Source organism: Pollachius pollachius (genome assembly GCF_949987615.1).
Source record: "Pollachius pollachius genome assembly, chromosome: 19".
In the NCBI taxonomy this organism is placed as follows: Eukaryota; Metazoa; Chordata; class Actinopteri; order Gadiformes; family Gadidae; genus Pollachius; species Pollachius pollachius.
The window spans coordinates 16877411-16901473 of NC_136952.1; the positions used below are offsets into that span (position 1 = coordinate 16877411).

The 24063-nt window shown below is 43.7% G+C and overlaps 1 protein-coding gene across 1 annotated transcript in view; it reads left to right on the forward strand.

Moving 5' to 3' along the window:
- Positions 1–361: 361 nt before the first annotated feature.
- Positions 362–24063, forward strand: part of LOC307090754 (disintegrin and metalloproteinase domain-containing protein 11-like) — a 29702-nt gene continuing 6000 nt past the window's right edge. The window contains exons 1-19 of the mRNA XM_079757518.1: positions 362–699; positions 1520–1695; positions 3167–3243; positions 3470–3539; positions 11782–11864; positions 13033–13096; positions 14889–14952; positions 15964–16049; positions 16754–16828; positions 17243–17314; positions 17861–18027; positions 18413–18497; positions 18971–19061; positions 19327–19378; positions 20371–20470; positions 21137–21208; positions 22462–22554; positions 23348–23428; positions 23981–24031. Of these exons, the coding sequence (XP_079613644.1) occupies positions 642–699; positions 1520–1695; positions 3167–3243; positions 3470–3539; positions 11782–11864; positions 13033–13096; positions 14889–14952; positions 15964–16049; positions 16754–16828; positions 17243–17314; positions 17861–18027; positions 18413–18497; positions 18971–19061; positions 19327–19378; positions 20371–20470; positions 21137–21208; positions 22462–22554; positions 23348–23428; positions 23981–24031 (1617 nt within the window). The 5' untranslated portion in view covers positions 362–641. The remainder of the gene's footprint in view (positions 700–1519; positions 1696–3166; positions 3244–3469; positions 3540–11781; positions 11865–13032; positions 13097–14888; positions 14953–15963; positions 16050–16753; positions 16829–17242; positions 17315–17860; positions 18028–18412; positions 18498–18970; positions 19062–19326; positions 19379–20370; positions 20471–21136; positions 21209–22461; positions 22555–23347; positions 23429–23980; positions 24032–24063) is intronic.

Below are 24063 nucleotides of genomic sequence, written 5' to 3' on the forward strand. Positions count from 1 at the left end.
TTAGACTTTTTTGTTTCCAACCATTCAAAAAAAAAGTAAATGGTGTGCATGTTAACAATGTAAACATTTAGACTTGAACGCAGTTCAAGCCTTTTCACTTGATTTAGGCCATTCCACATTTCTTATGTGGCTTTATTGAAACATATTTTCAACCCCACTTTGCACTGACTCCAGCACTTACAGGAAATGTCTTTCCTAGTTGCAATGTAATAAATATTATTGGAGGTTTGAGCCTCACGAGCTGTTCTCCAGGCGGGGGTTGCCACGGCAGCGTCAGCGGCGCACGTGACGGCAGGGTGGGCTTTGATCTCCAGGCGCGTTCTGCCGCGCCGCTCCCGTTCGCGCGTCGAGTCGCTCGCTCTCCTCCAGTATCAAGCGTTCATCTCGGAGCCTCGAATACTTCGACCGAGGATATTGGACCCAAAACAATATAAAAACTGAAAATCGTACACAAGTACCTGGCTGTCAGTCACTCGGGTGCGGTGGGTCCTATAGGTTGTGTTGAGCGACACATGTGGAAACCAGAATGTCTTACGGATGTATGATCGGTCCACTGAGATAAGGGGACGCCTATCAACAGCTTCCTTTTATCCGACGCGTCCTCACCGTTTCCTGGAGACCTCAGGGACTATGTGAGCACCATGCTGGCCGTGCGATGCCTGCTGTTCGCCGCAGTGAGCGCACAGTGTGCCGCCACAGGTATGGGGAGGATGGTGATGGAGAGGTGGGCTTTTGACCTGGAAAACGTTTCTAGAATTGGGTTAATCCCCCAGCGGTGTGAGGGATGCTGTGTGTGTTATGGTCCCACCACACGGACCAGCTTTAGTCTGGGTAGTACTGGTTGTAATGGTCCCACTACACGGACTATCTGTCGGCTCCGTTGCCCTCTCCTTATTGAATTAGGCCAACCGTAATTATAGGAGAGGGTACTTTTATTATCCTGCCCTCGGGGATGTGTGCTGTCTGTGTGTTGGCGCATATTATATACGATGCGTATTAAGTTAGTTCGGAAATGTGTAGTAGAGTTGAGATGCGCAGCAGATCACCGTAGTGATTTCTATGATCCTACTACCGGATGGCCGTGTGGTGTCGTCCCCCCTTTCCCGCGTTCAGATCCCCGCCAAATCTAGCGCGGGACGTCGGCTCACTCCCAGCGGTCTGGTTCAGTGAGGCGCTCCCGTACAGCTTCATCAATATTGGATCGATTACTGTTTCAAGTTCTGTATTTCACCGACACGGTCTGCGATTCATTTTAGATTAACATTTAGTGCTAAATGTAGCTATTGTGAAAATGTCATGTTTTCCCTTTTGGTTGACTCACTGACGATTAACTTGAGATATACAACTGTTGATATCAGATGTCTAGTCCCAGGCTGATCCACTTTAGTCACGAGGTTCAGGGATCTTTTGATCTGATCTATTAACGATATTCTACAGCAGCCTTCATATCCACTGTTAGAACTCTTATCATTAATTTGCCTTTTTAAACACCGGTTTATCATTTGGCCGTCGCATCCAGCCGTAGATTTTGACGGTGCTTTAAACGGGCTTAAAGGCGTTTGGGACCGGGAGAGCCACATCCAGGAGGTGGAGGTGGTCCGACCCAAGCGGCTCCTTCACAAGAGCCACTCCCACGAGGAAGTGCTCACCGCACACCTGGCCACGCGGGTGCACAACTACACGGAGGGAGACCAGGCGAGTCTCAGCTTGTACACATCTTACCACCTGAGCACCTGAGCAAGACACGCCTCTTCAAGTGAACTTTTCAAGGGGTGATGCCACCAGGTGTGAGTGTGATTAGCCGTTACAAGCCGTTTGAAAATCTGCCTCTTCCTGTGTTTTAGTTACATCACAAGTAAGTGTGAACACCTATATGTATGATGGATGTATAGATCAGCAACATTTGCTACAGTCCACTGGTTAGGCTGGTAGACTGGTCTATCCAGCATACATGTAGGTTGACACGCCCCCTTGTGATGTCACTAAGGAACAGGGAAGGGCAGATTTTCAAATGGCACACCTGGTGGCATGATATCCCCCCTTTAACTCAAAGTAGACCTACACATTTTACATATTTTATACTTCTTACCACAAAATATTCAACATTATATTCCTGAATATAATGCTTTGCCCTATCGAAAGGTTTCTGTTCTTCATACGATTTAAAACCAGAAGGGCAGGCGCTGATCTGACACCGTCTAGAACATAAGCAGTTTCAAAGTTCAACCGTCGTTTCGCATGACGTCTTTCATGATCCCCTTCGTTGTCCTCTGGCCCTCAAGTCAGATGACCACAGTGGTCACATATCTAACACTTTGTATCACATCATCCACCCCTGAGAATACCCAAGCACAGCACCCTTCAACCCACCGCATGATATTAGGTGATAGGTCTCATATCAATCTGGGCTCTAATTACCGTCTCCATCGCTGCTGTCCTTCAGGCCAGTGGGCGATGAGACCTGCCCTTCATCTGCTCTCTGTGGAAGCTGTCTAGCTGGACTCAAGCCCAGCCCATATCTCAGTTACCTAGGATAACTGTTGAGTCCTCGCATCAAGACAGACCTACAAGTGTGCAATAAGTGTATCCACTTATTGAATTTTTTACATCCTGGTACTTAATGTACGCACTTATTGTATGTCGTACTTCCTGGCACAAAAAAAAAGTATACAGGGAATGGGTTACCTACCATGATTGGTGCTTAGCACTTGGTTCTGTGAACATCCTCATTGTACCGACAGTGATATATGGTTTCTCCTTCTACTGACAATTGTATTTATTGTAAGTTGCTTTGGATAAAAAGATCTGCTAAATGCCCTAAATGTAAATGTAAGACGGACTGGCTTATTCCAGTCAGCTGCCCTCCTTTCCCCTAAAATCCCATGGTTAAGACCAACTGCTTTGGATATACGAATGATACAGACCTATAATTATCTAATGCTAAATGTATCAATTTCGGACAACCTTGTGGCACCACAAATCAGAAGCCATGGCCCTTTTAGACTTAACATAACCTCAAATTGAGATTTTTTTGAAAAAACGGGAAATATCAGTATTACCTACTATTGATTAGTTTGAAATGCTGATCCTATTTTTGGATCTCTTTTATGGCAGCCATAATAAGAGCCATCTCTTCTCTTTTCATACACCACCCTCTCAATCTCAGCCCATCCACCTGGCCCAGGCCAGCTTTGTCCTGGAGGCATTCGGCACCAAGTTCATACTGGACCTGGAACTCAACCAGTAAGCAAAGACACACACACACACACACACACACACACACACACACACACACACACACACACACACACACACACACACACACACACACACACACACACAGACACGCACACCCACGCACACAACCACACACACGCACACCTACACACAATCTCACACAAACACACACACACACACACACACACACACACACCATGTATTTAATCCTAACACCTCTGTCTGTCTGCAGTAACCTCCTGTCCTCAGACTATGTGGAGAGGGACCAAGGCAATGGAAACGGGGGATCAGAGCAGAACGTGGTAGGATGCTCTGAAATAACTCACAACACTCCGCCTTTGGTTCCTTCATCTGTAAGAAGTCCCAAAAGCTAGCCAGATAGGATGAATTCCAGAGGTTATCGTGTAACATCGATGTGGTGCCTGTATTGTGTGGTCTAGGGCCCCGGTGGTATTAGTGTTGGATGACGATATGGTTCTGATTATTGTTATGATAATGATGGTGTAGAATAGTGTAACTATAGGAAAGGTGAATGGGTTTGCTTGAATGCATTCGGTTGGCCTATATATATCATGATTTTAACAATGGGCACTGGCATGACTGACTTAATGAGATGCACATGTTTTTGTTACACCTCTGTGATAAAAGGCCTATCCCCTCTAACCACAAGGTGAGACAAGGGAAAGGTATAGAATAATAAAAGAGGGGTCGTGAGCTGTCAAAGTCATGCCTGTATTATTTTTTGCTTCCTTTCTTCTATCTATCTTTCACCCTTGCTGAAAAGATATTGCCATCAAATGTTGCCATGACTACTAGCAGTCAGCTATGAGGGCTGTCAGAGACTGGTGTTGAATACTGAACACACACACACGCACACACATCCACACACATGCACACACACACACAAACACACACACACACACACACACGCACGCACACCCATTGAACAGTAATTGTCAAGGAACACAATGTCAGAGGCGGCCAGTTTTGTAGAAAACCTGTCCTGGCCCAACCAGGCTCATTCAATCTGGCCCCCTAATCATCCTCCTGTAAAATTGGCTGACTCATTAATTCCCTCACTCTCCACCTCAAGCTGGTGTGTGGTTAGCGTTCTGGTGCAGATTGGCTGCCGTGCATCACCCAAGTGAGTGCTACACACTGGTGGTGGTGAGTGAGGTCCCCCCCTTCACTGTAAAGTGTCTTTGAGTGTCTAGAAAAGCGCAATATAAATTAAAATAAATTATAAAACCGTCTATTTTATTCTGCCATGCTTCAAACACAGAGCAACAAGTAACGCCCCTTTCAGGCCATTGCCATGGATACACCAGGACAGTAGTGTTTAGGGTGTGGTGAAGGCAGTGGTTTGATTCCTATTATTCCTGTATTGTACCTGTTCGTTGAGCAGCAAAGAAGCTTAACCTCCCCTGCTCCTTAAGGACCTATTCCTTGTTACTTAAGATAAAAGCATCTAAATGCATATCCATATACTTTTATGCAAATGAGCGACGGAGAGCAAAAGTATTTTACAACTGCCTGCCAGTCGTTTTTCGATCAAGTTATCGTCGTTCATCACTTATTGATTTCAATGATATGATTTCACAAGACAGTTGAGGAAGACTCTGATTGAAGGAAGTACCTACATAAAACACACACACCCATCCCTTGGCCTGCACTGATACCAGCAGGCTAGTGCGAGTAAAACACTCACATGGACCTTTCATTCTACGATGGGGATTTATCCGTTGTCTCCCACAGATCCATAACCACTCCTTTCATCTCATCCTGATTTATGTCGTTTCATTGGCCGTGTCATAAATGTATCCCGCCTTTTGTGCAGTGGATGGCACCTTTTCTTTTATGGGTCCCTGTGGGGCCAGGGCCCTTCACCAGCGCCATCCGCTCCAGAAGCTCATTGTCCCACCGTCCTACACTGGGATTGCATGTGAGGGTGAGATGGAGGTCGGAGTTACCCAGAGAGGGAATTACCTCGTTATGTTTCTGCATAGGAAAGACTTGAGTAGTACTCGAGTGCCTCCCCAGGAGGCAAGAACTGTTATAATTGAAAAGGATTTAGCATTTATGTTAATTTTGTGTTCATGTAGCGCTTTAAGTGCCTTGAAAAGAGCTACATAGATGCAACTAATGGTTTAAAGTACAACATTGTTTGGTGAATGTGTGTTGGTGGAGGGGGTTCACAACTCAACCACTAACACCATAACAATCTCAATCTATGTCATGGTAACCATTTGCCCATTGTCGATTCTTCCTCCCTTGTTTTAAATTGTCCTTTGAAGCTGATTGTATAACAATGTTCCCTTCCCTAGGCTAAGGCCCCCTCCACACGGGCAAAAACGATCCGTTTTCGTTTTATGCGGTTCAGGAATATCTCCGCAAAGACGGATTCATTGCGAAACCGCATTGAGCTGTAGAAACGCTGTAGTACACATTCCAGGCCATAAGGGGCACTGCTTCTGCTACAGAACTCCAGAAAAGGAAGAAGAGGAAGAGGCGACCATGCGAATAAAGCCTGCGCACTGTTTACAAACATACCCTCCTGGTAGCGCTTCGCGTGGGATCGGAATAGATTTTTGACCCGTCCACACAGGCGAAAACTATCTTTTCCCCTCCGTGTTCCTTTGATACGTTTCAGGAATATCTCCGTAAGACAGACTCATTGCGAGCTGTAGAAACGCTTTAGTAAATACTCAAGTCGCTGGTTCTCCAAAAAAAAGTGGAGCGTGTCAAGCCTGCGCGCATCCAGCCTGCGCGCTGTATACAAACATTCAGTCGAAGAGGAGATCAAACCTTTTAAATTGAACAGAAATACTTTTTAATGTACAGTTAGCAATTAAATGTACAAAAGGGCTGTATTTAGAGCTACAAAAAGAATACAAAAAAAGAATTCAGCGCAACTCTTACGTCGCCCAGCTGGTGGTGGTGGTGGGGGGGGGGGGTGACGTCATAGGGTTAGACCTTATCTCAATCTACATTGAGAAGAGGTCTGGGAACCACACATTCATTTTCTCGTATGTGAGGCGTGGTTTATGATTGCCCGGAGCCGTTTATTGGGCGCTACGAATGTCTATCATATGAGTTTGTGCGTAGCTCATAGCCAATCGTATCAATTATACCACATGACGTATGTAGAGCGACAGAAATTCGATGAGGAAGAACGATGGGTGTGTTGCATAGACGTCGTCATCATCTTGCCGTCCCTCCCCTTCTGTGATTGGTTCCCTATCTCAGGCGAAAATCGGATCCATGGAATCCAGGCTGCCTAGCAGCGCTAAATGAAATCACGGGCAAGGCAGCATGGGTATAGCCAGGCTACATAGGTCCTGATATATTTGAAACCACCCTGGGAGGTGGCTTCAGAAAAGTGCGGTTTCGGGCATCGGATCCGCCGGATCCGTCTGGACGGTCGGCCGAAACGCTCAAGTCTTATGCGGTTTCACCAAAAAACCGGCTCCGTGTGGACGGGGCCTTAGAATGCCCATCACAGCTTGCATCCTTGTTGTCTTTTGATCAAGACAACCATTCACACCTTATATCCCTCACCCTTTATATAAATACACCTCCACACCTCCTAGATGCCCTTAGACCAGAGGTCTTCAACAGGGGGTCCGCAGAGGTACTGCAGGGGGGTCGTGAAAGTTTTGGTTGATTCAACATTTTTTTTATATTCCCCTCGCAAATCTTTCCACAAATTGAAATGTCTTTAAATACACATTAACATGAATCCAACACACTAGCCGCGTTTACATGGACACTTTTGATCTGATTTCTAATCGGAATAGATGTATTCCTATCATGCGATCCAAATGTGTACTATATATAAGGCATTTACAAAAGTGGTAAGCGTACGTTTGTTTGTCTCTCGTGCACACCTGCCACATTTGGACTGGCTGCGACATTTTTACGTATTTGATTTTAATGAAAGCCCAGCAGGAGAGAGCTTTTCTCTGCCTGCTCCTTCAATTAAGAAGGACAGCACAGCGACGTCAGTTTATCGTCCGGTCTTTATATCTACCCCCTCCTCCGCCGCAAACAATACGTATTTGGATGAGAGTGCGCAGCCAAGACTGTTGGGAGAGGGAGAGTGCTGTTATGCAAGGGTTAATGTACAGAACGCCGGTCATTATCGGGAAAATAAGCGATCGGCAGAGAAATAGTCTGCCAAAGACGTTGACGTCGCTTAGCAACCGGACAAGCTGGGGTTGATAAGTTACCGGACTACTTGCGGAGAGATAAGAAAGACACTAACAAACATTTTCATTTTCCACATTTATGTTTTAAAAATGTCTGTTTGAATAGCTTTTATGCATGATTACATGCATACAATTGACAGACATTGTTGATCTTGGCAGGTATCAGTTTATTATGTTATGTTATGTTTATGAATGGCAGTGGCATGGCCACCCTACTCACTGTACCTTGCTCATGTTTAAAATAAAAACATGAATATAGGAACCTGTGTATTATTTACATATCTTAGTATTGAATGCAACATAACAAGGTACGTTTATACATGGCACTATACAACCAGTTTAATATAAAACACAATTTTAAACAATCTATAAGAAGGGGGTCCCTGCTCCATCTCTCCATCAGTTTGGGGGTCCTTGGCCTGGAAAACGTTGAAGACCCCTGCCTAAGACCATTCTGAGTGATCTTAGGTATCCACAGTGTATTTCTATTTGTCTTTCCATGGCCATAAGAAAAAGACTCAGTGTGCGTGTGCTTGTGTGTGTGCGTGTGCTTGTGTGTGCGTGTGCTTGTGTGTGTGCTTGTGTGTGCTTGTGTGTGTGCTTGTATGTGATTGTGTGTGTGCGTTTGCTTGTATGTGATTGTGTGTGTGTGCATGGGATCTGAGGGTCTCACCGCCCTCCACCCTGGTGTTCAAAGGGTGCGCTGGATGATTTGAGGGATGTGTCGGAGGATTGAGCTCATAAAGGTCCATGATGGTTATGGGTGTCCATAGTAACTGTGTGTCTTTAACCGACGTCCCAGATCAGTTGCCCATTGATGATTAAGCTTTGTAGTGCCGTTCTATTTTTAATTCCCTTCTCCCTGTCCCACTTTATGTCATTTCCACAGCATTCTTTGCCAGCTTTGAATATTAATTTCTTAAAGTCGCAATGTGTAACATTTGGTCTAATTAAAGGACACGGACATATCTATTCAATGCTGATTGATAGCATTGATTTCAACAATGTAATCGATAAATATCGCATCCTATAACCCTGAAATATGCTACAAATAAGAAATGCTGGCTAGGCCCTACCTCTTTCTTTTTTCACAAGAGTTGTACAATCCCGTAACCCCTCGTACTCACACAATCCAGCCCGCCGTGCTACGCCAGTTGATCACACAGTGGCACAGCCAGTGAGAATGGAGAGAACACTGTTATTGTGTTATTCTGATTACTTTACGTATCCCGCCTAACCTGGTGAGACTTAATCTTACACATCGCGACTCTAAAGGTAGGTTCGGGCAGTTTGGTTTGACAGCAATCACATTAATATGTGCTGAAGTTAAATTTCCATACAGCGCACATACGATAAGGGAGATTTACATTTCATTTGTCATAAAAAAAAATTATCGGCTTCTCATACATCAAAAAGCAAACAACAAAAATGCTTCAAGCTCACAGGAAATTAAGTCTTCTGTCTGGGAAGCTCATCTCCCCCCCCCCCCACACACACACACATACACACACACACACACACACATACACACATCCTGTTAACGACGTTAGCCGACTGAGAGAGGTCATTACCTCCACACTCAGTCCCGACCAGTTAGTGTTAGTGCCCTGTCAGCCAATTAGATTTACCTCTACTTAGCCGTGTAACGTTGTACATTATTTATTTCATTTATTTTCTTTCTGCTAAATCCTAAGTGCATATTTAATCTACGGGAAATACCGTGTTTCAGTTTTGTCAGTGGAGATGGTTCAGTCTGCCCTGTCTGTTTTTCACTTCTTATTCTTAAAGAAATATTAAGTTTCTTGATCTTGATTAATATTAGGTTATTCCTAACTGGTAGCAGATGTATCTTCTGGGGGTGGTTTTAGTGATTCAGAGGCAAAGATCAATGGGAGGCCCTTCTCCATATTGCCTGACGCAATCATAGCTAGTGTACAAAATCTGGAGGGAGCTCTTCTGCTCTTCACATTTACTTAGCCACAGAACCAAAGGACGGACCCAAATGAGAATACCAACTGAAGAACCTTGGTTAGAAATATGGCAAGAAAATGATTGTCAGTAATTCACATTTAGTTTCTTCAAGACGAAAATATAGATGTTTTTTGGTAAAGTGTGTTTGTGTGTGTGTGTGTGTGTGTCTGTGTGTGGTGTGTGTGTGTGTGTGTGTGTGTGTGTGTGTGTGTATGTGTGTGTGTGTGTGTGTGTGTGTGTGTGTGTGTGTGTGTGTGACCTTTTGGTTTATGCTCTTTCCAGCTTTGTTGCCTGATTGGTTATTTGTGTCAGGCTTACTTTGCCAGCCCAGTACAGAGCTGAAGAGAAAGGGAAGACAAAAGACTTGCTTATACATTAAGAATGTTCCCTCTGATTGCAACAATCAAACCTGCAAACCAATTGCTCTTGGCTGTCGCCTTATCTCATCTACTATAACTATTCAACCCAATACTGTTCAGCAACATTCGTCTTGAGGTGTAAAATGGAGGAGGGGTGAGGATTCAAAGACAGGGTGAAGGGACGCTAAGTTCTCACCCAGGTCATAGATCACAGGCCTCAGCTCAGTGGGGTGGAGGGTCATGGAGGTCTGGGTGGATTCAGATCACAGTCAGTGGGGTGGAGGGTCATGGAGGTCTGGATAATGACGTTCTATGTTGATTCTATGATTCTATGTTGGAATAATCTGGAGGGAAGATAGTGACTGACAAAGAAAGTGGAAGGTTGATAACTTAAGGAAGAGAGGGATCTAATGAAAAGTATCTCAAGGAATCATTTGAAACATTTGATTTGATTTTCAAATAATCTTTTTTTCTATGAAGTAAAGGTTAGTGGACAACTGCATGCCTATGTGTACCTGTGTGTAGTAGTCTGTTGTGATGTACAGTGTCTCTGGTCATCATGGCATTTGGAATGTCCCCATCTAGTCCACTATATTCTTCCACCCCCACCCTGTTATACCATCGTCACAATCTGGAGGGAGACATTGGAAGATGGAGAAAGAGCGCACGTCAATTACTATCTCAATGAATAATTAGAAATGTACAACTGTATGTCTGAACACAAGTACAACTGGTGTTCAGATATACATTTTCACCTTCCCTGCATTAGCATTTTCTAATGGCGGTATCAGTTTATGTGTGTACGCTGAGCAAACAACAGGTTGAGGCAGCAGTAAGGTTGCTGCTAACACTAGAGAATTGTTCATACCTGGAAGAGACAAAAATACCATAAACACACGTTAGCCGTGTCTAGGGAGTACAGAGGGCATTTTAATGTGATCGGTCAGTCCCTTGATCAGGGTTGTTTTTAAACAGATTGACTCAAATAACACCATTTATGTTTGCTGCATGCATACAATTGATACATATACGTATTGCATTGCTTGAAAATGTCCTTTCCCTGACATTATCAATCTAAATAAAATCACAGCCAATCAAAAGATATTGTTAAAACTGAAAGGGGATACGATACTGGGGCACAGCAGAAGATCATCATCATTCTACCCACTCCATCCAGATGGGAGAAATGAGTGGAGAAACTTTTCAAGTGAACAATGGTGATGGACAGAGTTCGACGATAACAATGGCATGTCACCCGTCTTTAATTATGAATGATATTTTCTCCTGGGACAGTGGAGGGGCTGGGGGGGGGGGGCGGAGCTGACTGCCAGCCCAGGTGTAAGAGTGAAGGTTTTTCTCTCTGTCACTTTGCCAGCCTGTGTCTCTCACCCGGACAGACTGCCCTTGGCTCAGGTGGCAGCCATCGCTTATTGGGCTTCATTACAAACACTTGACACTGACCTTCACACACACATACACACACACACACACACACACACACGCACACACACACATGCACGGATGGATGCACACACAAAGGGATACAGAGGCACAGAAATATTAATAAACACACACACGTACGTTTGTGTGTGTGTGTGTGTATGCCGTATATTTATGTGTGTATAGATTAATGTCTGTGTATAAATGTGTGTATTTATAAATTCACACATATAAATATTTTGATAGATAAATATATGTGTCTGTATATATATATATATGTTTATATGTATATATATGTGTGTGTCACTGTCTGAAGACAGATGCACACACTTTCCCTTTCCACATCTAGCTGAAAGGGGTGTCTAGGGGTGTCTGTGGTGCTGGTGTACAGTACACACACACCCGACCAAGTAAAAGGATACGGCAGGTATTATGTCTGCTGTGGGGACACCTGAACCACAACACCAACCGCACAACTGATTGAGATGACCCGGGACTATGGCTTATCATAGAGCCATCATGTTCTGTGTGTGTGTGTGTGTGTGTGTGTGTGTCCACCCCTCCAGGGAGCAGAGCACTGCTACTACCACGGGCGTCTGCGAGGGGAGAAGCGGTCCTGGGCTGCTCTGTCCACCTGCCACGGCCTCCGGTCAGTTCAACCAAACATGTTCTTATACGGTGATATCGGAAATATAATGGTGTATTAATACTTACCCACTCATTTAGCAGAACTTTTATCCAAGGCGACTCACAAAAAGTACATTTGTTGCAAGAAGGAGAAACAATATATCTCTTGTCGGTACAGTAAGGATGTTTATAGAACTAAATGCCAAGCACTTACAATCGCTAGGTTAACCCTAGCGATTGTACTCGCATTATACTATTTTTAAGTGCCAGGACGTACAACATACAATAAGTGTGTAGGAGGGGTGGGAGGGCTATGCAGAGTCTAGGTGAACTAATCAATAGCCCATATAGCCTATGCACAGCTGTAAAAATAAGTAGCAGACCCGGATGGCTGCCGCTGATGGGTCACACGTTTCGTTACTCGATTGATTGTAGATTTATCCGATTGCATCATTTTGGTCTATATTGCTGAATAGAATTAAACGTCCAGTAACTCCTATGCAACACAAACTGTAGTTCACTACTACAGCCAGTAGGCGGAATCTTAATAAAATCCAAGCCATTCAGACAGATTGGCGTGGACATATTTTGCTACTGCGCTCGCAAATCTCCCATGCATTTTTTGATAGTAGCATCGTGTTATGAGCAATATTTCATGTGAGCAGTTCTCCTTTGCGAATGGCTCGGTTTGCTGTCCTGCTTATTTGATCATGTTCTAAATGTCTAAATGTCCTATTAGTTGGATTGGTCAAATTCCCATGGTATTATAATCGGTTACAACGTTTAACCGGCCCAAAGATGATCGATAAAGTTTACAAAAAAATGTCCCTCTCCCTCTCATTTTGAATGTAAAATGATGTGCGAAATACATTATTTGCCCAAGCATTTTAAAACATGATTTATGTTAATTAATACATTAAATACTGGTAATTTCAAATTAAATGATGATAGTAGCATTTTGTATCAGAGTAGTAGCATATAAAATTGTACTACTCTTAATCTGTACAAATATATTTCTCTTACTTTATTATTCAAAAAGTTCTGTGCTTTACTTACGCCTGACACCCTAAGGTCCCATGGGGGAAGAATAACCTATGCTATCGTGATAACGCTAAATAATCCACATTCTTATCAATCTAGAGTACATAATCTCATATGATCTCATACATGAACCCACTGTCATCCTCCAGGGGGATGTTCTCTGACGGGACCTCCTCCTATGGGGTGGAGCCGCTGGACCCTGGAGGCCAGCAGGTAAGCTGAGGCCGGGTGTCTGGGGATGTCTCCGAGGAAGCGCCTGCTTTGTCCGAGAGGTCGAAGGGTCGCAGGAGGCCACGACCCGTTGTATACCTCGGTGTCGCACCTTTTCACTTACCCACTTCACACGTTTATTATATTCCCTAGTTTCGTACATTAATGTATCCAGGATGTCAGATTTATTTTTACGTTCTAATCTTAGAGGAACCCAACCCTGTTACCCATCTTACGCCATATCGTGTTCTGTTCTGCTCTATTTGGGAAGTTATTAAGGAGCCTGAATACTCACACACATCCTGTTGTGTGTCATTGTGTGTGATAATGTTCCTGTTTGTCTCTCTCTACCTGTCTCCGCCTCATCTCCTTCTCTCTCTTTCTCTCTCCTTGCTCTCATATCATCACGTCTCTCTCCCTCTAATGTGGTCAATATTTTTCTTTCTCCCTCTCACATATCTCTCTCTCTCTCTCTCTCGCTCTCTCTCGCTCTCTCTCTCTCCCTCTATCTCTCTCTCTCTCTCACTACACTCTTTCACACTCACTCTACTCTCTCATCTCTCTTTCATTTTCCCCATCGCCACCCTGGCGATGAAGGTGTTACTTTATCTGTATGGAAACTGTTGAGTTGACATTCAATTCCCCAGAAAACAAACATCGTCCGGCCCGGACTGACTGTAGACAAGATATGTATATTCCTCTGAGAGCCAATTCGTGTGAGGTCCAGGAAGGGAGACAGAGGGATATGCAGACACAGCAAGAAGGGGGTCAGAGAGGGTTTAGGGCGTGACACAGTAAGAGGTGACTGGTTAAGAAAGCCCTGCACTAATGGAGTCCATTCAGAAGGTACTCTATCTGAGCCCCATCCCTCTGCTGATGGACCCATGGCCCTTTTCCCATGCCCCATTTAGTCGACCATTGGCGTGTTGACTTTTTGTTTCCATTACGAGGTTAAACCCGACTGCTGAGATGGAGCATCTCCCGAGTCAGGCCAAAACGCAAGACCCGCATCCAAGTGGGATGCGCTTACCTCATATTTTGAGAGACAAAAACTGGTTCTGAACAGCAAGCCCTGCTTTCTGTTCGGAAGCAGTTGTCTGTCAGATTGTAAGAATATAGGCCTAACACTAAAAACAATAACTTTGGGTTCTTGTGTCTGAGATGCATTGTTATGTGGAGAGCAGCTAGAGGTTTCAACACTTTGAATAGTTAGATTCAAGCGCTCAGCAGGGATTTTAGTTTGATGATGTTTGCTTGCAATAGAAATAGCTAAAACAGGTCAGATTAGTCTTGTTCTACAGACTCGACATTAAAAGATATTTCACACTATTATATCGCTAATATTAACAATCATCAATTTTTGTTTGCCATATCAACGACATCATGTTGCACTCTGGGGAATATGTGAGAAACATTGTCCAATATGTAATCTGATATACTTCGGCACTCAATAAGCTATTGAGATGAGAAACCAAAAATGAATATTCAACATCAAATTTAATTGATGTTGTGAAAGAATAAATCTGTCGGCCGTTGTAAAAAATGACAACAGCCTTGAATTTAAAAGAAAATATATTCAGAGTTTGTGTTGTTGTTCAATAAACTCAAGATAAGTGTGTCATCACTTAAAGACACAATTGGGTAGCCCTGTTGTAATGGAGATGCAAACTCCCAGCATATCAATCCCTCTTCCCATTCACTCGAGACCACATGCAGGGAATCCTCCGTCACTTTGCAGGGAAAGACGGTGAAAGGGGCTTAGGTGTGTTTACTGATACGTCAAATGTCTTTACAGGTATACAGGGAGCATGCAGTGTATCGCATGGCTTACGTGGACCTGCTCCAGCCCTCCTCCACAGGTAGGACCTTCCATAGCTCCCACGTTGACACGCCACCCCTCATCCTCCTCCATGACCTCCATCCCACTGCAAACTTTCCTGTTCCATCATCTGTTACAGCCTCCTTCTCCTCCTTCTCCATTCATGTTTCCATCGCCTTATCACTCTCTCTCTCTGCCTTGCTCCTCTCTCTGTCTCCCTTCCTCTCTCTCTCTCATTCTTGCTCTGTCTCGCTCTCTGTTTCCATCCCTCCCTCCCACCCTATCTCTTGTGTTCCCCGATACAGGTCTATCTTTAACTTAGGTGTAACTTTGTTTCCCTCCTCCCTCCCTCTCAATGACTTTATCCGCCTCTTTCTCTTCCTGTTTTTCTTTCTGTTTCTCTAAATACTTTTTATGGTGTGTCACTTTCACCTCATCCCTTTCCCTCAATGACCTGTCTCTCTCTCTTTCCCCCTCTGCCTCTCTTTTGTTCTCAGTGCCCTTCCCTCATTTTTTCTGTCTCTTTTTCTGGCTGTCGCTGGGCTAATCTTGGGCTCGCTCTCACTATCTTCATCTCTCTCACCCTGTCCTCTTTCTCTTCGTCCGTTTTCTCTCTCTCTCTCTCTCTCTCTCTCTCTCTCTCTCTCTCTCTCTCATTGCACCACACCCTGTCCTTCATCAGGTCATTTCCCTCCACATCCCTGCCAACAATTCCCGGCTTAAATCCTCTACTATATCCCCACCTCCTCCCTTCTTCTATCCCCTCTCCTGTGTCCTTCTCTCCTCACCTTTTCCTCTCCCCTCCCTCCATTTAATTATCCTTCTCTCCCTTCCTACTTAATGACACTACTTCTCTTCTGTCCACTTTCTTCTCTCCTTCCCAGTGATCAGGGTGTATTTTGAGAAAACAATTCGATCACATATGGGATAACGCACACACACACACACACACACACACACACACACACACAACCACATATTTTTCACTTGCTTAGCTATCTGCCTGTCTCTCTCTCTCTCTATCTCCCCCTACTTTGTTTGTGCTTGACAGACAACCACAGTGAGAAAGATGCCGAAATAAAGGACACGGGCGAAATTCCCATCGCCACGGAAACCCTCAGACGCTCCAAAAGACAGGTCACACCCAAGACCTGATACTGTCAACCACCACCCACATAAAAACACAAATGTATAGAGCTACACTGTCAACCCTGAGACTGATTTAAATATAAAGAACCATGTTTCAATTCCACCCGTTACAGAAACATGTATATAGAACTACATAACATTAGTCCTTAAAAATATAACTATAATTCTGAATCCCTTTGTTATTGTGAATGTCTTTTAGTGTTTGAATTATTTTAGTGTTTCCTAAATGCTCCATACACAAGCAAAAAACAAACCAGTCTGGTAGAGTGGTGACACCCAACCAGCAGTATATAGTCATGGAGATCGCTTGGTTCTCCAGACAAATTTACAGGCTAGTGTATGTGAAACTTTTTCACATACACAGCAGTGTGATTTGGTCCTTCACTACTGGCCAAGTCTCTCTCAAGGACACACACATACACACACACACACACACACACACACACACACACACACACAAACACATACACACACACGCACACACACACTTATCCTCACGACACTTGTGTGTGGGAGTAAGATAGAGAGTGATAGTCTCACCTGGTGTGTATGTGTGTGTGTGTGTGGGGGATACTGTTCTCACCTGCTGAGAACAATGTGTTTTTGTGTGCCTTTTCTTTCCCTGAGTGAAGGTTATGAGGACGCAAGCTTTGACAACTTTTATCAGTCTGGGTTTCTGTCGCCCCCTGCAGGTGAAACCAGGGCAGCGCACCGTCACGACAGAAACCAAGTACATCGAGCTCATGGTGGTGAATGACCATGACCTGGTACAAACTACACTCATGTTGGCTCTGTCTCCATGTTTTGTAGTAACATTTTTTGTTTTTCAATGTAGGACAGTAACACTATTCTTCATCCTCTCATCCCCTTTCTTCTTGTCTTCTTCTATCCATTCTCCTTTTTCCTTTTATCTTAATTTTCTTCTCTCTCTCCTCCTCTCCTCTCTGCCCCTCTCCGCTCCTCTCCTCCTCTAATTCTCCTCACCTTACCCCTCTCTGCTTCTCTCCCCTTCTCTTCCGGCACTGCTCTCCTCCTCTCTTCCTCTCCTCCTCTCCTCCTCCCTTCCTCTCCTCCTCTTCTCCTCCCTTCCTCTCCTCCTCTCCTCCTCTCTGCACTCTCCTCCTATCTGCTCCTCCGCGCCTTTCTGCTTCTCTCCTCTCCTTCTCTCCTCCTCTCCTCAGTTTGTCCAGCTCCGTCGCTCCTTCTCCCAGACCAAGAACTTTGCCAAGGCTGTGGTCAACATGGCTGATGCAGTAAGTAAGCCTCAAAGACCCCTTAGCAACATTACTCCTCACACATTCTCCTGAGTCATCTCCCCCCACCTCCTTCTCTCCTCTTTCACCGCAGTGACAATGTCACTTTGTAACCACACACTAATGTGGGAGACTGCTGCCAAAGCACAGGGTCATACCACATGCTTCTCTCTGATTGGCTCATAGTCTGCGGTGAGATCAGTTGTCATCAGTTGGATGTGATTAGGGAGTATGTGTTTTGTTGATTTGGATTGATTTGTGATAAACATAATTAGTACTTGGAGCACATTATTGTAAGGTATTCAAGATGTTTATATGGGCTCTTTGTGCTCTCATGGCTGGGATAGTGAGGATAGACAGAAAATGGTTTTGAAAGAGTGGCGGAATGAAATCGTCTGTAAATAAAATAAACAAACCCTAGCCACAAAAGTGTTTCGAAGTTAACTATTTGTATTATTATCTTCATTATTAATATGTTGCTGATAAATGCCAAACTGATTGCTGCCAGCCTCAACAACATCATCTCTCTCTCTCTCTCTCTGTCAGATCTTCAAGGAACAGCTCAACACACGTATCGTGCTGGTTGCCATGGAGACGTGGTCGTTGCACAACATGGTCTCCGTGGGCGACGACCCCTTGGTGACCCTGCGCGACTTCATGAAGTACAGGAAGGAGAGGATCCGGGAGCACAGTGACGCCGTACACCTCTTCTCGTGAGTCGTCGTAACGCCTTTTCACAATAAAAGTCGAAAAAACGTTTGGTGTCTATTTCGGTCAATGGTATTAATAGATGGCAAGTTAGCCTCGATCATCCTCGGCGACAGTAGCTCAGGAGATAGAGCTGGTTGACTGGTAATCGGAATGTTGCTGGTTGGATCCCCGGAGTGTCGAGGTGTCCCTGAGCAAGAGACCTCACCCTCAATGCTCCTGACGAGCTGGCTGTCGCCCTGCGAGGTTGACTCCGCCGTCGGTGTGTGAGTGTGTGCATGAGTGCTTGTAATACGTTCGGGTTAAGAGCGGCAGCGAAATCCTCTAAATGTAATCCTCCTCTTGGCGGAGAGTCAATGTTTTTGCCTGTGTGTGTCTCTCTCTCTCCAGGGGCAGGACGTTCCTCAACAGTAAGAGCGGGACGGCCTACATCGGCGGGATATGCTCCCTCACACGGGGGGGCGGAGTCAATGAGGTCAGAATCCCCGCCGTTCAACAGAATGGGTTATTTCATATTGGCACTTCATATAGATTAGTAACAAGTAGTTAATGTGAGAAAGGATGGGAATGGGTAGGATTCCTATTTAGTTGTGTATTGTCTACTGACAATTTGAGAATTTAGAAAGACTCTTGTAGCCGAATCGTGTTACAGTGTCCAAGGAGCAGTTGGGTGGAGGGATGCCTTAAGTTCGGACTATAGGGATTGAACCCAGAACCATATGATCAGAAAAAACAGGGAAAGATAGAGAAAGGAAAATCGAAAAAAATGTGGCATGATGTCAATGGATTCCATCTGTGTCCATATATGTGCCGTGTCTGTAAACATCGATAGCATAACCTATCTATGTTTATCTATGAGTATGTATGTGTGTGTGGCTATCGCTATGTATCAGTACGGTATCATTGTGTCTACGTCTCTATTTCTATATCTACGTCTCTGCGCTCCAGTATGCCAACGTGGGTCCGATGGCCATCACTCTGTGTCAGACTCTGGGTCAGAACATTGGCATGATGTGGAACAAGCAGAGACCCTCCGCAGGTGACCCTTCACATCCTTCACCTCTCTCTGCAGTTTACAATTTGGCATGTTGTTGTACTTTTTTTTTTTTACACGTAGAGTAACATATCTAGCCTGCTTGTCTAATTGTAACATTTCCCTCTAGTGGTGAAATGGTAACAGTGCAGGGCAGCTTTCTAGAACGTAATCATCAGAAAATGTAAATACAATTAATGGAATTAAAGACACTGTCTAGTGTTTCATTATTTGAAGGTGTATGATGTTTGTTTTTTTATAACTTTACCAGGAGACTGCCGTTGCCCAGACCCGTGGCTGGGCTGCATCATGGAGGACACTGGGTGAGAGAACGGCTCTCTTTGTGCACAGCTGCAATACAAAGTTTAAGAGACCCTTATCAATAATGTGAAATTGATTGAAGACACTACTGAGGAATAAGCCTTGCCTCCTCCCCACAGTTAAACAAAAACATTATCATACTTTACTGTTCTTTTATTCCTCTGCATTGTGGCTGCATTATGGCTGCTAAAGTTGCAGTAAGTAGTGGAGGAGTAAAGAGCGAGAGAATGAAAAAGGGCCGAAGGGAGCAAGGATGTGGAAATAACAATAACTAAAAACACAAAATCTGTTTATACATTACACCACCGTTGATAATAACGCTGTGTGCGTGAAGGCAGGAATTATGGATTCTTTCTGGAAGACATTCCCTGATTTGTCAAAAATCTAAATTGTCTTAAACAGACAGCAACCAGAACAGCTCTTCTCACAGAGCATTTCACTAATCACTGGCAGATGGCTATTGATGGCCAAGCCCATTTCTAACAAATTTTGCATAATAAAAAAGCTCTTAAATACTTATTTAATTTAGGTTCATGATTTGATTGTGACCGTAAACAGAGTTTGTAATGATCTACTTTCACTTCATTCAACTTGTTTGTTGTAAATTTGTCATCATGTTAGGCATAATTGCTTTTCATTGTGACATTAATTTACAATCTTCTTCCATTGGGCTGTTTATCAGACGTTGTTATCCTAAGCAAAGATGTGAAGATTCATACACTCAATGTGGATGATCAATATTAGCGTGCAGAGTAGCAATAGGAATCAGAAAGAGATAACTAGTTGTTTTAAAATGTATTGGTGGTCGTAAATAGGCATAGAAGGCAGAGATTTTAATAATTTACACTTAATTGTTAAATTTATGTTTTATTATTTTATAGTTTTTCCAATAGTTCTTTGTTCATCTAACTGCCAAGCTGGAATAATTCCTTGTGTTCTGATGTCCACTGTCAGTTCAACTAATAAAGTTTCTTCGCTCAATCTATCTCCCCAGGTACTACCTGCCGAGGAAGTTCTCCCGCTGCAGTATAGACGAGTACCTGCGGTTCCTCCAGGATGGAGGGGGAAGCTGCCTCTTCAACAAGCCCAGCAAGGTGAGCTTTGCATGGAGAGGAGCTGTGGCAGGGTGGACCCAACAGGAGTGGATTGATCTTTAATGGGGAGCTCATTTACAAATCCCACTTGTCCTTGCCCTTGCATGCATCAGGTGTTAACGTTAATACAGACGGTAAAAATTTGACGTCTGAAACCTGCAGCACCTCTACTTCATCCTGTTGTTAAGTCAATACCAATACCCGACGCAGGACTGCATCAATTTTAAAGGGGTGATATCATGCCAACCAGAGTGAGTGTGATTAGCCATTGCAAGCCATTTGAAAATCTGCCTTACCCAATATTAACATTGTTTTGGCAGTTCTAGTTAGAAATGTGCCTTTTATTGTCCTTATCTTCATTCAGTGATTGTCTATGGTGTTTAGTTAGTCAGTTAAACTGGTTGTGGTGTTTTTCATGCTTGTTTTGGGGTTTTGAGGGGATTTCATCGGGGTATGCTATATTCTGTTGTCATCAGAAACCATTCCAGGTAGAGGCTCTTCTGCTGGAGTAGAAATAGTGTTATGTACACTATTGTTATGGTCATGACCTACTATGGGTTATAGTCCAGTTATATTCATTTCATCGTCATTTTATATTATTTCATTGTGACGTGATGACTTGGTGGTAATGCTCATGTTACAAGATGCTGTGTCTGTGTATTTCAGCTGCTGGATCCTCCAGAGTGTGGCAATGGCTTCTTAGAGTTTGGGGAGGAGTGTGACTGTGGATCCTACCTGGTGAGTACAACACAGTCGGCTGGTGATGATGATACCGGGATGTACTGTTTATTTATTTAGGGCATTTAGCAGACGCTTTTATCCAAAGCGACTTATAATAAGTACATTTGTCAGAAGAAGGAGAAATAATATATCTATGTCGGTACAGTAAGGATGTTCATAGAACCAAGTGCCAAGCACCATTGATTGCTAGGTTAACCAATTCCTGTATACAACAAAGCTAGCTAGGATAAGATGCAACACAACTAAGTACTATTAAAGTGCCATGATATTCAACATACAATAAGTGTGTACATTAAGTGCCAGGACGTACAACATACAATAAGTGTGTACATTAAGTGCCAGGACGTACAACATACAATAAGTGTGTTGGAGGGGTGGGAGGGGGCGGTTATGCAGAGTCTAGGTGAACTCTGAATAAGTGAGTCTTGAGTCTTCTGCAGAAGAATGTGAGATAGTTTATGCTTCGTGCCATGTGTTGATGTGGTATCCATGGTAAATTCCTATTGGTTAAGAATAGCAAAGTCCAGAATAGCAAATAGCACCTTGTGCATTAAAGGACATTTTAGTCTCCTTATATTTAGAGTAGTTAGTTACTTGTAAGAAGCTATACACTTCATACATCAGCTTAGAGGATTCTGTCGTTTGTTAAGACCCAAGGTTAATTGTTTACATGGTTAATGTCAAGACGAAAACGAGCCGTGGTGTTTGTTCAGCTCACCTCCTCTCGCGGTGTAGAAGCCTTCCATAGTTGTGTCATTGGCTATTAATTGAAAACCAATATCTCCATTAAACTCAGCGGTGTGAGTGTCGATCATAGTGTACAGAGTTGTTCAACACAGTTTCACACCAAGCATGAACGTAACATTCTTCAAGGACACCCAATATGCTCGTTAGATAGATAATAAAGAAAGCTAAATGATAAGGCGTTGAAAAAGGGATTCTTGTGATTTAAAGTCGACATTTAATAATGAAAACATGACATTAAAACCTGTTTAAATTCTTATTACAGTAGTTTAATGCTAATAATAACTGAACTATAAGCAGGACAGACACTTTTATTTTATTTTTGTGGATATCTGAGAGATAACTGAAAAAGGCAATTAAATGGTTAAACCGGTGTAGGCTGATTCAGGAGTTAATTTTGGCCATGGACTAAAATAAGGAATGAATCTTCGAATTGAACTGCCAAATCTGTGGGGCTCTCTATAGTGTGCTGTGAATAGTAAGGCACCCTGGGGTGTTTTCCACAGGAGTGCTCCCGGAGCGGCGGGGCCTGTTGCAAGAAGTGCACCCTTACCCATGATGCAATGTGCAGCACTGGCCTCTGCTGCAGAGACTGCAGGGTAAGGACACAGCGATTTACCTTTAATATTCTGAATGGCAGCAAGTGTGATTTATATCTGACTTATGTTGCATTTATTTTGTTTATTATTCTATTGATATTACTTTAATTTAATTATCATTTCACATTGAATGCAGCAAACATGCATCCTGGTATTTGTGATATGTAAAACTGTATGAACACCCAGAGATCACCTAATGACCACTATGCTTTTCTTTATCACTTTCTTTCGCTCTCTCTCTCCTCAATCCTTCATTCCCTTTCCTCTCTCTTCTCATCCCTTCCCTGTCTTCTCCCCTTCCCTCTCGCCTCTCCTTTTCCTCTACTCTCCTTTCCTCTCTCCTCTTCCCTCTCTGATACTCCTCTCCTCCCCTCTCTCCCCTCTCTCATCTCCTCCCCTCTCTTATCTCCCCTTTCTCTCCTCTCCTCTCTCCCATCTCTCCTTCCCTCTACTCTCCTTTCTTCTCTCCTCTTCCCTCTCCTCTGATACTCCTCCCCTCCCCTCTCTCCCCTCTCTCATCTCCTCCCCTCTCTTATCTCCCCTTTCTCTCCTCTCTCCTCTCCTCTCTCCCATCTCTCCTTCCCTCTACTCTCCTTTCTTCTCTCCTCTCCTCCCCTCTCTCCCCTCTCCCTCATCCCCTCTCTCCTATCCTCCCCTCTTCCCTCACTCCCCTCCCTCCTCCCCTCTCCCCTCTCACTCCCCTCTCTCCTGTCCTCCCCTCTCTTCCTCCTCCCCTCTCCCCTCTCCTCCCTCTCTCCTCTCTGAAATGATGAATGATGCTCTGTGTGTTCAGTATGAGCTGAGGGGTTCGATGTGCAGAGGGGCGGTGGGGGACTGCGATATCCCTGAGACCTGCACAGGAGACTCCAGCCAGGTGAAAGACACTCGCTCATTAATGAACTAAGAACACTTTTTTAATTCCGTATTTTATGAGATGCAAACATTGGTGTATGACCAGGTCGATGCTGCTGCTGAATCCAATTTGACATTGGTCTTTGTTGGGATTATACACAGAGTTTTTAAACAAAGTACTATTGTTTTTGCAGATTATGTTTTGTTTAATCTCAAAATAGAAGGTTTGGCTGTGTTTATGTTGAAGTTTAAAACGATAAATGAAATAGTTGAAATACAAAAACAAATGTATTTAATCAAAGATTGCATCTCCTTAGTATACTCAGGTCAAATACAAATGATGAAATGCTCAGTAAGTAATGAAAATACCTATATCATACATGAAAAAAAAACAGAGATCATACATCCCTGGTTTTTGACTGTATTATGTGGATGACAGAAAAACAGTGCCGTAGTACAGCAAATGAACATAAACATTAATCTGGTGTGTTCTGTGTACATCTACTCATCAACAAGAATAGAACTTAAAACTAAGTATCATTGGATATGAGAATGATTCACATTTCTCTTCCAGTGTCCGCATAATGTCCACAAGCTGAATGGATACACGTGTCAGACTGGGCAGGTATGTCTGTTTATCTTGTTTGTGTAGTTATT